At 41.0% G+C, this 15,584-nt stretch overlaps 1 protein-coding gene across 8 annotated transcripts in view; it reads left to right on the top strand.

Annotated features, from left to right (window-relative positions):
- PDE10A (phosphodiesterase 10A) overlaps positions 1 to 15,584 on the top strand; it is a 595,277-nt gene that overhangs the window by 570,363 nt on the left and 9,330 nt on the right. For all 8 annotated transcript variants that reach the window (XM_049654571.1, XM_049654575.1, XM_049654578.1 and 5 more), the window contains one exon: positions 14,635 to 14,746. In XM_049654571.1, coding sequence (XP_049510528.1) covers positions 14,635 to 14,746 — 112 coding nt within the window. The remainder of the gene's footprint in view (positions 1 to 14,634; positions 14,747 to 15,584) is intronic.

Here is a 15,584-nt window from a genome sequence, read left to right as displayed (position 1 = left end):
TGGCATGAGTCTTTAATCCTGACCACGTTTTATAGTTTGTCTACACAGGTCCTGTCGGTTTCTTGGTAAAATTTATACAGTCGTTCTACAGATTTTTATCAGCTATGAATGTTTCTTCCCCCATTTTTAACTGGAAATACAACTTCCAGTCTACATAAAGTTATGAATGTCTGTATATTTCTCAATTTCACGTCATGTGTTTAGAAACTTCATTAGGTGCTTACACATTTATGTTTGTTGTGTGTTCTTGGTGATTTGCCCTCTTATCAGGGTGAAATCAGTTCTCTTTTTGTCTGTAATACTTCTTGCTTTGAGGTCTTCTGTGTTACGAGCCACCCCAGCTTCTGTATGCTTACTGTTTTATTCTTTTCCGCCCCTCTACTGTCATCCTCCCTGTCTCGTTATTTACAGTGTGTCTTGTTCCCAGAAGTAGTTGAGGCCCGAAATTACTAACTTCACAATGGACCGTTCAGTCTGTCTGCATTTAAAGTTACTGTGTGTGTGGTTGTCTCATTACCTTGCTTGTTTTCTCTTTAACACTTTGTTCTTTGTCCCTCCTCTCCTGCCTTGAGTTAGCTGCCTTGAGTTTAACGTTTATTTACTATTGAGGGACAAAGAGAGACAGAGCATGAGCATGGGAGGGGCAGGGAGAGGGGGAGACACAGAATCCGAAGCAGACTCCAGTCTGAGCCGTCAGCACAGAGCCCGACGTGGGGCTCGAACCCATGAACCTCAAGATCATGACCTGAGCCGAAGTCGGACGCTTAACTGACTGAGCCACCCAGGTGCCCCTTCTAACTGGCTTTTATCGTTACACCTCTTTATGTTTTAAGTGGTTGCTCTTGAATTTACAGTCTTCATTTTTATCAGGGTCTTTGAATTTCTATCATTCCATTTCTGTATAATGTAAAAACCTTAAAAAACAACCCACTTATATCCCTTTTTGTCTTTTATGGTGTTGCTAAGTATTATATATATATATATATATATATATATATATATATATATATATATAAAATATATATATATATTAAATATATATATATATATATAATAAGTATATATATATATAGTATATATATATATATAGTATATATATATACACACACACACACTGTTTCCAGTGCTTTGCATTTATTTGAGCAGTTCCAGATTTCTATCTGGTATCATCTTGTTTTAGTCTAGAGAACTTTCTTTAACATTTCTTAAAGTATGTGTTGACAGCAGTTTCTTTCGGCCTTTGTTTATCTGAAAAAAACCTTTATTTTGGCTTTACTTTTCAGAGATTTTTGCAGGACTTACAATTCTAAGTTGACAGATTTTCTTTTAGCGTTTTAAAAATGTTCAGTTGTCTCCTGGCCTTCATTTTTTTTTTTTCCTGATGAGAAGTCAGTGGTCATTCTGATGGTTATTCTTCTATATATATAACGTGTCTTTTTATTCTGGCTGCTCTTAAGATTTCCTCTGGCTCCTGGTCCTGCTTGAGGTCCTTCCGCTGAGCCGTCTGGGACTGTGGGCTGCCGATTTCAGTGACATGTAGACGACTTTCCACCGTTATTTTTCTTCAAATATTTTTTCTGCCCCATTTATCACTTTTTTCCCTGCAGCTCCAATTATGCATGTGAGACATCGCTTCGTGCCATCTTAGAGGCTGCTAAAACTCTGCATTGTGGTTTCAGTCGTTCTCTTCTCTGTCCCTCTGTTTGGGTTAATTGGTTGGTCTGTGTCTTTAATTCCACTGATCCTTTCCAGTGTTCTTCCCAGTCTGTTGTTAACTCCATCCAGTGGTGTATTTTAGTTTACTTAGCTTATATGGTGGGCTTTTCAGTTCTGAGATTTCTTCTGGGTTATTTTTGTAGCTTTTATGTGTCTCTGAAAATTCCTTATCTCTTCACCCTTTGTACTCAAATACATATTTTTCTGAAGATTCTTTGACATCAGTTATTTACAAATTCTTCACACTTTCACCATCTGAGTTTTGTATGAACCTTTTTTGTTGACTATTTTTTTCTCCAGATCATGGAGTACATTTTCTAATTTTTTCAAAGATTTATTTATTTACTGCATTGTGGATAATATGCTGTGTTATCTTTCTGGATTCTGTTCTCTTTCTCTGAAGATAATTGACTGTTACTCTAGCAGCCAATTAAATTCTTCATGGATCACTCTAAACTTATGGATACGTGCCTTTAAGCATTTTTAGCGTGGTTTCTGTTTCTGTTTTGACCTTGGTCCATAGGTCACTAAGGATATGAGGGAAATACGAATCCAGATTTGGGACCACAATCTCTGTGGCTCTCTCATGGTTTCACTTGTGAATTCTGTCAAACATTTACGGAAGAAAGAATATCAATCTTATACAAAATGTTTATGAAGAAGGGAATTGTAACCACCTTATTTTATGAAGCCTGCATAATCCTGAAACCAACATCTGACAAGCACATTACAGAAAAATCAAAGGGGCGCCTGGGTGGCTCAGTCGGTTAAGCTTCTGACTTCGGCTGAGGTCATGATCTCGCCATTCCTGAGTTCTAGCCCTGCGTCAGGCTCTGTGCTGACAGCTTAGAGCCTGGAGTCTCTTTCAGATTTGTGTCTCTCTCTCTGCCCTCCCCTGCTAACACTCTCTCTCAAAAATAAATAAACATTGAAAGAAAGGAAAAAAAATAGTAAATTAAAGATCAATATTCTTCATAGACATAGATGTAAAATTTATAACAAAGTCTAACAAATTCAGTCACAAAAAACATAACATAGCAAGTGGCTTTTATCTCAGGAATAGCATTTGCTAATATAATTCACAGGAATATTCAAAATAAAGAAGAAACTATAGGATCATTTCAAAAGATTGTAGAAAAAGCATTTGACAAAAACCCTTATTAATGGGGGGAATATCTAAGCAAACGAGGAATATAAGGGATCTTATTTCATTTCTTAAAGAGCGTCTTCAAAACACTATACCCAGTATGATGATAGTGGTATATAAGGGTTTTTTCCTCAAGTCTAGAAGCAAATGAAGGATGCCCACCATGATCACTTCTAGTCTACTTTGAGCTGGGAGTACTAGCCAGTGCATTACAGTGAGAAAAGGAATTAAAGGCATAAGAGTTGAAGGGAAAAAATAAATCTGTCCTTATTTGTAAATCACATGCCATCATCTACTAAAAATAAAATCGTAAGGAATCTCCAAAAAGTCTGCTAGACTTAATAAGTGAATTTAGCAAGTTTACAGGGATATATGGTCAACATTTTAAAAAAATCATTTATTTTTATATACGAATAGCTATCAATTGGAAATTGAAGCTAATAAAACACTTTTACTTGCTTGTTTTACATTTAAAAAAAACACTTGAATAGATTTAACATGATATCTAAATCTCTATACTAAAAATGCAGAACATTTTTGAGAGAAAGAGCACTATATGGCTAGACTGATGTGTCATGATTTTGAATTGCAAAAGTCAGTATTGCTAAGATGCCAATTCTCTGCAAATACTCCTCCAAAAATGCCAACCCCAGTTGAAGCCCTATCAGGCTTTTTTGTAGACATTGACAAGCTCACCTCAAATTTAGATAGAAATACAGAAGGTCTAGAAGAGTCCAGACAACTTTGACAAAGCAAAAGCCCAAATGGAGGACTTAACACTACCTGCTTTCAAGGTTTACTATAAAGTACTAGGAATCAAGACAGTGTATATTGGTGTTAGGGTAGACAAATAAATTGGTGGAACAGGGAACAGGTTACAGAAGGCATACTATGTAGCCAGTTGATTTTCAACTGATAACTGAATTATTTTCAATAATTCAGTGGAGGAACAGATAGTCTTTTCAACAAATGGCTCTTGAGTTTACGGAGTTTTCAGTTGGATGATAGACTTAAATGTAAAAGCTAAACTTATAAAATCTCTAGAATAAAACATAAGAGAAAGCCTTCATGACCTTGGGTAGGCAGAGATTCCTTGGCACACAAAAAGCACTAACCTTCAGAGATGTTGGTCAAAAGGTACATGCTTTCAGTTGTAAGATGAATAATGTCTGGGGATCTAAGGTATAGCATGGTGATTCTAGTTAATAATACTGTATTTTATACTTGTAATTTTGCTAAGAGAGTAGATCTTAAGTGTTCTTATCATACACACAAACGTAACTGTGCTGAAGGATGTGTTAATTAATTTGATTGTGGTAATCATTTCACAGTATATACGTGTATCAAATCACCATGTTGTACAACCTAAATATATACAACTTTTATTTGTCAATCATATCTCAATGAAGCTGGAAGAAACAAGACAAAAACACTAACCTTCAAATGATAGATTGGACTTTATCATGTTAAGAACTTATAATTTTCAAAGCAACCTTTAAGGAAGTCAAAAGTCAAGCCACACCATGTGAATGTGCCAAGCCTGGACCAGGTGCTGGATATGCAACAAAGAACAAGACAGCCACCTTCTGCCCAATGCAGGTTCTATAGAGAGACAAAGGGATGTTGGACTTCATCTGAGGGAATGGGAAGGTTGAGAGAGATTGAGACGGGAACAGCCATCCACATTGGCCCAGCTCAGCTCCAGACCAGGAACATCCTCAAAATAAAATTTTGTTCTAGGTACTGCCATGGGCTGAATTGTGTCCCCCGCCCCACCCCCCTCCCCCCAAAAAAACTCCTGTGTTGAAATCCTGATTCCCAGGATGTGGCAGCATTTGAAGGTACAGTCTTGAAAGAGGTAGACAAAATGAGGCCATAGAGGTGGATCTTAATCCTGTATGACTGAGATCTTTAGAAGAAGAACTTGAGATACAGACGTGGCGGAAGACTGTGTGAAGACACAGGGAGAAGATGGCCACCTGCAAGTCAAGAAGAGCGGTCTGGAACAGATCCTTCCCTCATGGTCCCCACAAGGAGCCCACCTTGCAGACCTCTTGATCTTGGACTTCTGGCCTCCAGAACTGTGAGACAGTGCTGTGTTGTTTCAGCCACCAAGTCTGTGGTGCTTTGTTGCAGCAACCCTGACAGACGAATACAGAGGCCTATTTGAGTTTGGGGAGGGAAGACCCTGGCCAAGCCTGGAGACTTCCCCGAAGCTTCCTGGGTAGGGGACAGCCACCTTTTGGGCCTGTTTGGCTGCCTTGTCCTGTCTCATCCCCACCCAGGTAAATTTACACCAGACACCTGTCTTCCTTCTTGGATAGGTAGCAATTAGGTAAGGGAACGTCTCCTACCAGGCCATGGCCTACCGGATGTTCTAACCTTGGATCAAGAATAACAGTCCTGCAGGGAGGACTGGGTTCATTGCTGGGGAAAGAAACCCCAGGAATCGTACCTTTCGGCTTCTTGGGACAGTGGGGTATAGTGAGATTCTCCAGCCATGACTCATGAAAGGTTTCATGGAGAAGGGAAGGTAAGAGAGTCATAATGACCATAGTACAAAGCAGTTTTAGGCTCATTTTCACTATAGCATTACATGGAATCAAAAACTGTATGGTTTGATCTTGTCTGTAATCAGAGCTGCCATGAACTAACACCCAAACCAATGGGGCAAGGTGAGCTTAGTGTCCTGACTCAAGCTGGGCACGTGCGGGCACATGGGCCCGTATGCAGGGTGGGAGCCTTTGAGCTTCACCAGAAGAGGCCTTCTTCTTTCTGTTCCATTTCTGTTCCTTGGAGCCCTTGGAATCCCATGGTTGCCTGCCCCTTCAGTGAGGACGTCATCAGAGCTGGCCGGTGCCATTGAGAGAAGAGCAAGAGCCTTCAGCTCGCCAATCTCAAGAAATCCTGAGACGGAGACTCAACTGTGTCCTGGTAAGAAGAAACTGGCCAGGCTATTGGGAAGGTGAAGAATTTGTACACGTGCCTAGAACTGAATAGTTTTCTGTTCTCGGTGTTTCTAGGCCAGAGCAAACACTTGCAGCAGCAGAAAGACAGACGGACAGCATGGAGGAAGTCGCAGAATGGGGGGAGGGTACAGCAAGAAAAAAAAAACAAGCTCTGCCATAGAGGACAGGAGATCAACTGATGCCGCATGGGGGTGGAGGCTCGGCCAGGGGCTTGTGCAGCACAACCAGGAGTCAGAAGCTGGGAGAACTCCCCATCAGCCAGTCCTCAAGGGCTAGGCACGCAGTACTTTCAGGCACAGTGGTTGACATCAGCCTCTCCATCTGTATGCCAACACTTACTGAGTACCAGGTGTTTACAAAGTGTAATGCCAGCAGCAGAAGAGAGCTTCAAGATAGTAGCAGATTATTCTTTGGTATCCGTATGGGAGTATTTTGGGTTTGTATTTTACACTTACGTCTATGATCCATTTTAAGTCAATTTTTGGTGAAGAGTTTAAGGTCTGTGTCTAGATTCTTTTTTCTTTTTTTTTTTTTTTTTTTTGCAAGTGGATGTCCAGTTTTTCCAACACCCTTTGTTGAAAAGACTACTTTGTTCCACTGTATTGCTTTTGCCTCTGTCACAGATGATTTTCCTATATTTATGTGGGTCTGTTTTGGGCTCTCTGTTCCGTTGATACGTTTGTTTACTCTTTCTCCACTACCTCATTTTCTTGATTACTGTAGCTTTATAGTAAATACTGAAGTCAGGTAGTATCTGTCCTCCAACTTTGTTTTCCTTCCATATTGTGTTGGCTATCCTGGGGCTTTTGCTTCTCCCTATGAACATGTATTTCATTTTGTAGGTGATTCTAATGTAAACAGTAATGTGTTTTTAATTTCAAACGTCACTTGTTCTTTGCTGGTATATAGGAAATGATTGCCTTTGCTATGTTAACTTTGTATCCTGTGACCTTGCTGTAATCATTTATTAGTTCCAGAAATGGTTTTATTGATTCTTTCAAACCTTCTACATTGACAGTCATACCATGTGTAAACAAAGACAGTTTTAGTCCTTCTTTCTTAAACAGTATATCGTTTATTTCTTTTTCTTGTCTTATTGCATTAGCAAGGACTTCTAGTACAGTACTGAAAAGGTGTAGTGAAAGAGAACATTCTTGCCTTGTTCCTGATCTTACTCAGAAAGCTTTGAGTTTCCCACCATTAAGTATGATGTTGACTATAGGTTTTTTGTAGATATTTATCAAGTTAAGACAGTCCCTGCAACCCCCATGCTTAGCTCATGAATGACTGTTGGATTCTGTCAAATGTTTTTACTGCATCTACCGACAGGATACTGTGATTTTTCTTTTTAGTCTGTTGGTATGATGGATTACATTAATTGATTTTTGAGTACTGAAATTTATTTACATACCTGGAATAACTCATCTTTGGGATGGTATATAATTCTTTTTATACAGTGTTAGATTTGCTAATGTCATATGGAGGGTTTTTGCATTTATACTCATGAGAGGTACCATTCTGTAGTTTCCTTGTAATGTCTTTGCACAGTTTTGGTATTAGGGTGATGCTGGCCTCATGGAATGTGTTAGGACATGTTTCCTCTGCTTCTGTCCTCTGAAAGAGATTATAGAAAATTAGTATAATTTCTTCCTTAAATATTTGGTCGGATTCACCATCTGAATCCATCTGGGTCTGGTGTTTCTGTTTTGGAAGGTTGTTAATTATTGATTCAACTTCTTTAATAGATATCGGCCTATTTGGATTATGTTTCTTCTTGTGTTTGTTTTGGCAAATTCGAGACATTGGTCCATATCATCCACGTTATCAAATTTGTGGGCATAGGGTTGCTGAGAGTATTCCCTTCATTGTCCTTCTAGTGGCCGTGGAATCCGTAGTGACATTCACTCTCCCATTTCTGAGAATGAGATACAAATTCCTAGTACAAATTATCTCTTTGGTTTGTTGTTGTTGTTGTTGTAAGTTAGACTGGCTAGAGAGGCTTATTTTTATTGATCTTTTCAGAGAACCCAGCTTTTGATTTGGTTGATTTTCTCTGTTGATTTCCTGTTTTCAAGTTCATTGATTTCTGCTCTAATTCTTACTTCTTTTTTTGTGCTTCATTTGGATTTGGATTTACTTGGCTCTTCTTTTTCTAGTTTCCTGAAGTAGAAGCTTAGATGTTTTTACTTTATCTTCATTAAGGTGTGCACGTATTGTTATCAATTTCTCTCCAAACACTTCTTTCCCTGCGCCCCAGAAGTTGCGTAAGCTGTGTTTTCATTTTCATTTAGTCATAAACATTTCAAATTTTTTCTTGATTTCTCCTAGGATCTGAGTGTTATTTCAAAGTGCTTTATTTAATCTCCAGGTATATGGGGGATTTTTCCAGCTATTTTTCTGTCACTGATAGCTATAACTAGATAAGTCGTTAATTCCATTGTTGTCTAAGAGCATGCCCTGCATGATTTCTATTCTTTTAAATTTGTTAAGGTGTATTCTGTGGCTTGGAAAACAGTCTGTCTTGGTGAATGTTCCAAGTGAGTTTGACAAGAATGTGTTTTCTACAGTTGTTAGATAAAGTAGCCTACAGATGTCAATTATATCCAGTGGTTTGATGAAGTTATTGAATACTCACGTGCCCTCACCGGATCTGCCCATTTCTGAGTCTCCAGATATAATCTGAAGTCTCCAGATATAATAGTGGATTTATCTATTTGTCCTTAGCAGTTCTATCATTTTTTTTCTTTTTTTAGTTTGTTTTGACTTTTTTTTAGTCCATGTGTACGGTGCAATATTGGTTTCAGAAGCAGAAATCATTGGTTCATCACTTCATACAACACCCAGTGCTCATCACAAGCGCCCTTCTTAATACCCATCACCCATTTAGCCCATCTCCCACCGACCTTCCTCTGTCACCCCTCAGTTTGTTCTCTGTTGTTAAGCATCTCTTATGGCTTGTTTCCTTTTCTTCTCTCCCCACCCTTCCCATATGTTCATCTGTTTTGTTTCTCAAATTCCACATATGAGTGAAATCATATGATATTTGTCTTTCTCTGATTGACTTATTTCGCTTAGCATAATACATTCTGTCTCCATCCACGTCCTTGCAAATGACAAGATTTCGTTCTCTTTTTTTGGTGGGTGAGTAATATTCCACTGTATCCATTGTGTGCATATAACACGTCTTCTTTATCTGTTCATCAGTCAGTGGACATTTGGGCTGTCTCCCGAGATTGGCTGTTGTTGATAATGCTGCTCTAAACATTGGGGTGCAGGTACCACTTTGAATCTGTATTTTTGTATCCTTGGAGTAAATACTTAGTAGCACAGTTGCTGGGTCATAAAGTAATTTTATTTTCAACTTTTTGAGGAACCTTCGTACTGTTTTCCAGAGTGGCTGCCCCAGTTCGCATTCCCACCAGCAGTGCAAGAGGGGTTCCCCTTTCTCCACATCCTGGCAACACCTGTTGTTTCTTGTGTTGTTAATTTTAGCCATTCTGACTGGTGTGAGGCGGTATCTCGTGGTGGTTTTGATTTCTGTTTCCCTGATGATGAGTGACGTTGAGCATCTTTTCATGTCTCTGTTAACCATCTGGATGTCCTCTTTGGAAAATGTCTTTTCAGTGTCTTCTCATTTCTTAACTGGGTTGTTTGTTTTTTGGGTGTTGAGTTTGAGAAGTTCTTTATAGATTTTGGATACTAACCCTCTATCAGATATGTTGTTTGCAAATATCTTCTCCCGTTCCGTCGGTTGCCTTTTAGTGTTGTTGACTGTTTCCTTCTCTGTGTGGAGAACTGACCCCTTTATTATTATAAAATGCTCCTTTTTATTGCTGATAACTTTCCATGCTCTGAAGTCTGTTCTGTAATTAATATAGCTGTTCCCATTTTCTTATGAATAATGTTCCCTGGTATCTTTCTCCTTTCATTGACTTTTAATCTACATGTGTCTTTATATTTAATCTGGGTTTTTTGTAGACAACATATGGTCTGGTTGGGTCTTGTTTTTCGGTCTCCTCTGATGACCTGTTTTAATTGGTATCTTTAGACCACTGACATTTAAAGTAATTATTGATACAGTTGCGTTAATATGTGTCATACTTATTACTGTTTTCTATTCCTCACAGTTGTTCTTTGTTCCTATTTTTGTCTGCCACTCTTTTCCCACCTTTTGTAGCTTTAATTGATTACTTTATATGATTCCCTCTTCTCTCCTTTTTTGTATCATCTATCGTTCTTTCCCCCCTTTTTTCAGTGCTTGCAATAGAAAGATTTTTTCCAGACCCAACCCCCAATAAGAACATAAATTTTGCTCAACATGTTTCGATGTAAGGAAAAGCAAGTTAATACCATGATACGCACTACACATTCACTAGACTGGCCAAATTAAAAAGATCAACGGTACCCAGTTGTTGGCAACGATATGGAACTGCTAAAATACTAATATACTGGTTGTGGGAGGGTAAAATGTACAGCTGCTTTGGAAAGAACTTTGGAAGTTTGTTATAAAACTAAATGTGTGTTTCTTTGTGATTCCACTCTTAGGTTACTCAAGAGAAATAAAAGCATATTGTTCACACAGAGACTCAGACACAAATGTTTACAGCAGCCTTATTCATGATATATCTAAACTGGAAGGAACCCAAATTCCAACAACAGGTGCATGGATAGTCACTTTGTGACATTTATACAATGGAGTACTGTTCTATCCAGCAATTAAAAAAAAAAAAAAATTAGGGACTGCCGATTCATGCAACAACATGAATGAGCCACACAAATACTTTGTTGAGCGACATAGTGTGTACTATGTGAAAACATTTTTATGAAGCTCTAGAATAGGCCAGGGGCGCCTGGGTGGCGCAGTCGGTTAAGCGTCCGACTTCAGCCAGGTCATGATCTCGCGGTCCGTGAGTTCGAGCCCCGCGTCGGGCTCTGGGCTGACGGCTCGGAGCCTGGAGCCTGTTTCCGATTCTGTGTCTCCCTCTCTCTCTGCCCCTCCCCCGTTCATGCTCTGTCTCTCTCTGTCCCAAAAATAAAAATTAAAAACGTTGAAAAAAAAAATTAAAAAAAAAAAAAAAAAAAGGATGCTTCTCCAAAGCTCCTTTTCTCTCTGTGAGTTAATGTGTGTAGCCCATAAGCTGGACGTATGTTTTTAAATAAACTTCATTGTGTGTCTGTTATTTGACTGTTAAGATGTTAGTAGATATTTGGGAGACTGGAATGAGGTCAGAGCCTAGGGAGCAGTGATGATAGGGAGTTGGAGACACTGAGTCTACCGTTCCCAGCTGGGTATGGAAATTGAACGAGCCATTCATTCTTCTTGAATTCCAGATATTAACACAAATAAGGAAATGTAATAATAACCATATGAGAATTCATTTTTTTTATAGTTTTTTTTAATGTCTATTTGTTTTTGAGAGAGGGAGAGAGACAGAGCACAAGCAGGGAAGGGGCAGAGAGAGACAAAGACACAGAATCCGAAGCAGGCTCCAGTCTCCGAGCTGTCAGCACAAAAAGCCCAATGTGGGGCTCGAACTCACAGACCGTGAGATCATGACCTGAGCCGAAGATGCTCACCCGATTGAGCCCCCCAGGCGCCCCAAGTTTATTTAAATTTAATGAGAGAGAGAGACTGAGCAGGGGAGGAGCAGAGAGAGAGGAAGACACAGAATCCGAAGCAGGCTCCAGGCCCTGAGCTGTCAGCACAGAGCCCGACGCGGGGCTTGAACTCACAGTCCGTGAGATCGTGACCTGAGCCAAAGATGCTCACCCGACTGAGCCCCCCAGGCGCCCCATAGAGAATTCATTCTTTATATTTTGTCATGTCTCTACCTGAACTCTTATAAAGTTAATTCTGTTTCATCTGGTCCAGCTGTGTGTTTCTACTTTTCTTCAATAGGACATCATTCATCATCCTTGACTGATGAACTTTATAGAGAACGGGGGGTCGGAGGGCGCTGGGGGGGGGCAGTATGGGAGAGCTGGGGCTTCCTTTCTGCCCATCAGTAACCCACCTGCGTGGAGTTCTGTGGTCCTGTGATCTTCCGCTGTGGGGAGAGAATTTTCAGGTTAGGACGGCTCCGAGAAGACGAATATGTCCCCTGGTGAGAGGCGGATATCCGGAGCCCTCCTCCTCTCCCTTCCCTGTGTCCACTCCTGCCATCGAGTCATGCTGCTGTCATTGGACCACTGTGGTGTCCTCCTCAACGGTCTGTCCCCATCTGCCCTGGCCCCTGCGGTTGTGTGCGTGATTGTCCACAGCGATCTCTCCACAACCTGGACCGTGTCACCCCCCTGCTCACATCCTCCAGGGTCTGACCTTTTGACTTGGAACAATGGTCTCCCCCCTTGTGTCCAGACCGGGCGGCACCCGATGTGCACCAGACCGGCTTGTCGTTTGTTCCTCAAACACCCCACACTTGTTCGTGACACATCAGGACTTGCATGCCTAGTCATCTCTCTCGGGACTCTCTCACAGAGCTTCGTGGTTTTGCCTCTCAAAACACTTTTTACAAACCTGTTCAGCGCAACGTTCGACATGGTTTTCTGCTTTTCCCTGTTAGAATGTTAGTTCTGGAAGAGCAGGGTCTACTCGGTTCGTTACTAGAACTGGGCCTGATCCATAGAGACGTTCAGAATGTTGGGAGTAAATAAATATAGTCAAACCCCCTGAGATTACTTACCACGGAATCATCTGTGACATTGTGTTGGCCTCGTTGTTGCTTTCGGTGGCTAGGTTATGTAAGGTCGCATCATCAGTACACTGAACCGTGACCCCCACCCCTTTGACGGTTGTTAGAATGCATTATGAATCAATCATCTATCCCCATTGGGCCTATATCCCACTCGTAGAAACAAATAAAACGATTCCATTTTACATTAATATTTCCAGACAACCGTGAACATCTAACTGATTTGTCACTGAGAATGAAAAATAAGTAATTTTACTTATCAAAGGCATTTAATAAAAAAAATTGTAATGTTATTTATTTATTTATTTACTTAACAGTAAAATAACTACTGTTAAGTTGTTTTGTCTAAGTTGTCTTGACAGTAACATCTGAATGACAACTGGGTCGTAATCTTTTCAACCCTAAGAGTACCAACGCTCCCCGTGAAATCCTTTCCAGGGAGAAAATTGGTTCCTTGTGTTTTACAGCGCCCGGTTCTGTTAACATGCCTTGTTTCATAGATTTATGAGCTAGAAAATCTTTTTTGAGACAAAGCTTATTAGAATATTTAGCCAAGAGAAGGAAATGTTGAGGTATATATGTGAATACAGATTGAATGAGATTGGATTATTTCAATCTTATGAAACAGAATAATCGGTTTATTTCATGTTCTATTTCTGTTTAATGAACTTCCCTGTTGAATAAGCAGATAATAAACTCACCCGTTTAGAAGCCCAAATCCAGAAATATTCTTCCTTGAAACCGCAAAATGATTAGGAAACTAGCTCATCAAGAAAATAGGGAGTTTCCTGATCACATTAAGGGGTTTGGATCTTTACATGGCATCTGTTTGGGGTCACAGGAAGGATACACAGAAGTCTCATCAACATTTTTAAAGTTACTCGTTCTGCCCCAGTAGAGACGTGTTCTTATGAAAAGTAAAATGGTAGAAGAGATCGTTACTAAGGCAAATGGCCTAAAGGAAGTGGCTGATGGGAAATTAAGGAACGTCGTGAGTGATCAGCATCCCAGACGCAGGTCACAGACAAAGCAGGGGCCCCCAGACGTCCAGGAATCGTGCCAACGGGTACCACTAGATCGGAAACTCTGCCAAAGCGACGGATAGGTGTTGGTGCCGTGTGCCCTGGTCGGCATGGGCTCTGGACCCAGGGCAGGACTGTGCCCCCCGAAGGGGACCATCTGTGAGCCACAAGCAGGCAGCCTTTAGGTGCCACGGATCCCAAAGACTCATTGCACTGAAATGGCAATGGCCACATCTCACCTGCTACACAGTTTTGTATCTTTCTTCATCATTCGCCTTGTCAAACTTAGGTAATTTGCTTCACAAAAGTTAAAGTCGGCATATGAAAATTCCTTCCTCATTAGCAGTTGGTGTGACCATAAGTGTAGATTCCCTTCAGGGCGAACACACGTCTCTACACCACATCCCTTAAAATTATAGGGCGGACATCCGCTGGAAGGCTTTAAGCAGTGTTTTCTTTTTCTTGGAGAGGAAGGATGAAACCAACCCATATTTGGAAAAGGGAAGTCAGAGTGTGGGTGCGAAGCCGCGGAGGTCGGGGTCCGCACAGCGCCCGGCGGCAGCCCCCCAGCCTCCCAGCCCAGACTCGGGGGACAGACCCGTGTCCGCTGTGGCCTGGTCTCCAGCTGCTAGCGCCTTGGGGACCTCGCTTCACTTCTTCACACCTCACGTTTCTCTTCCAGAAACAAGAGGATCGGGGTAGATTGTTTTCTTCAGGTTTCTTTGCCCCGTGCGTTTCCAGAACTCCGTGGAAGGTGTGAATCTGGCCCAGTATAAGCGCAGTAGAGGACTTAGGGTTTAGGTACATGCCTGCATCCTCTCTGGTTTCAGCCGTGGTACCCAGGCAGCAGGGACACCGCCGAATCCTTCCCGCGGCAGGTGACAGTGGTGACCGATGCCCTTCCAGTTGGGCTAACACCGCGCTTTCGTTGCACTTACGTCCCTGCCTGCTGGCTTTGTACCGTCAGCTCCCTCCTCCTCGTCGCGAAGGAATGCCTGTTTAAAGCCTCTTTTTCCTGAAAATGCAGACGCCTTTCTAGCCTGTCTTGCCCACGCCACGCTGACCCGTTTTATGTTCCTGTGTTCCAGAGACCGTGTCATTGGTTTGATGATGACCGCCTGTGATCTTTGTTCCGTAACAAAACTGTGGCCGGTTACAAAACTGACAGCAAATGATATATATGCAGAATTCTGGGCTGAGGTATGTTTTCGATTTTTATATGAACGCGGAAATGAGAACAAATTGGACGAGAACGTTAACGTGCGGGTATTTTACGTAACAATATCTTAGTTGCTCTGGGTGCTGGTTCCTTCGGAAAACCGTTGTCAATCACGTGCAGTAGAGGAATTAGCATTTCTGCACAGATACAAAGACATTTACGCAGACGTACAGCCCATTGTGAGTCCCTCAGTGTCACACGCTGTATGTGTCCGCACTTGGAAATTTGGGAGATAATTCTCTTGTACCAGAGACGTATGAGTTTCTGCGAATATACCAGATAGTTAATTCAGCTGCAAATTAGGAGTTCTACTGAGCATGTGTGCTTTTAACTCCTAAAACTCCTGATACGTGAAACAACCGTGGATATTACTTTAATTCATACCTTTTCTTGACTGGATGATCTAAATTATCAGAAATTTTTATTTCTGATCAAAATATCAGGGTTTTATTTCTCCGTTTTCTTTCTGAATTGTCCACGAGTAAGTGGAATATTCTCTTGTTCAAATGACTCCGCAAATAGCGAGGCCCTTGCATATTCAAAGATTACGGTGAGGTGGGGAGAGTGAAACTAAATCTTCGGGTACCTCATTTGGTTGGAAGAAGTAAAATTAAATTTGAAGGGCGGAGAGTTTGGTAGTTGGTGATTCAAACCTTAGGCCTCACCCGTATGAAAGAATGGTTGTAAAAAGTAAAAACCAGAAAACCATTCAGTTGAAAATTTAGTAGAAACGATTTATGACATTGAATTGTTTTCATGATGGCAAAGAGAAAAATTTTTGCTGCGTGAGGACCGCAGGCCTCGAGCTGATTATACTTG

This window comes from Panthera uncia (genome assembly GCF_023721935.1).
Source record: "Panthera uncia isolate 11264 chromosome B2 unlocalized genomic scaffold, Puncia_PCG_1.0 HiC_scaffold_24, whole genome shotgun sequence".
In the NCBI taxonomy this organism is placed as follows: domain Eukaryota; kingdom Metazoa; phylum Chordata; class Mammalia; order Carnivora; family Felidae; genus Panthera; species Panthera uncia.
This window is presented reverse-complemented; position numbering and strand designations above follow the sequence as displayed.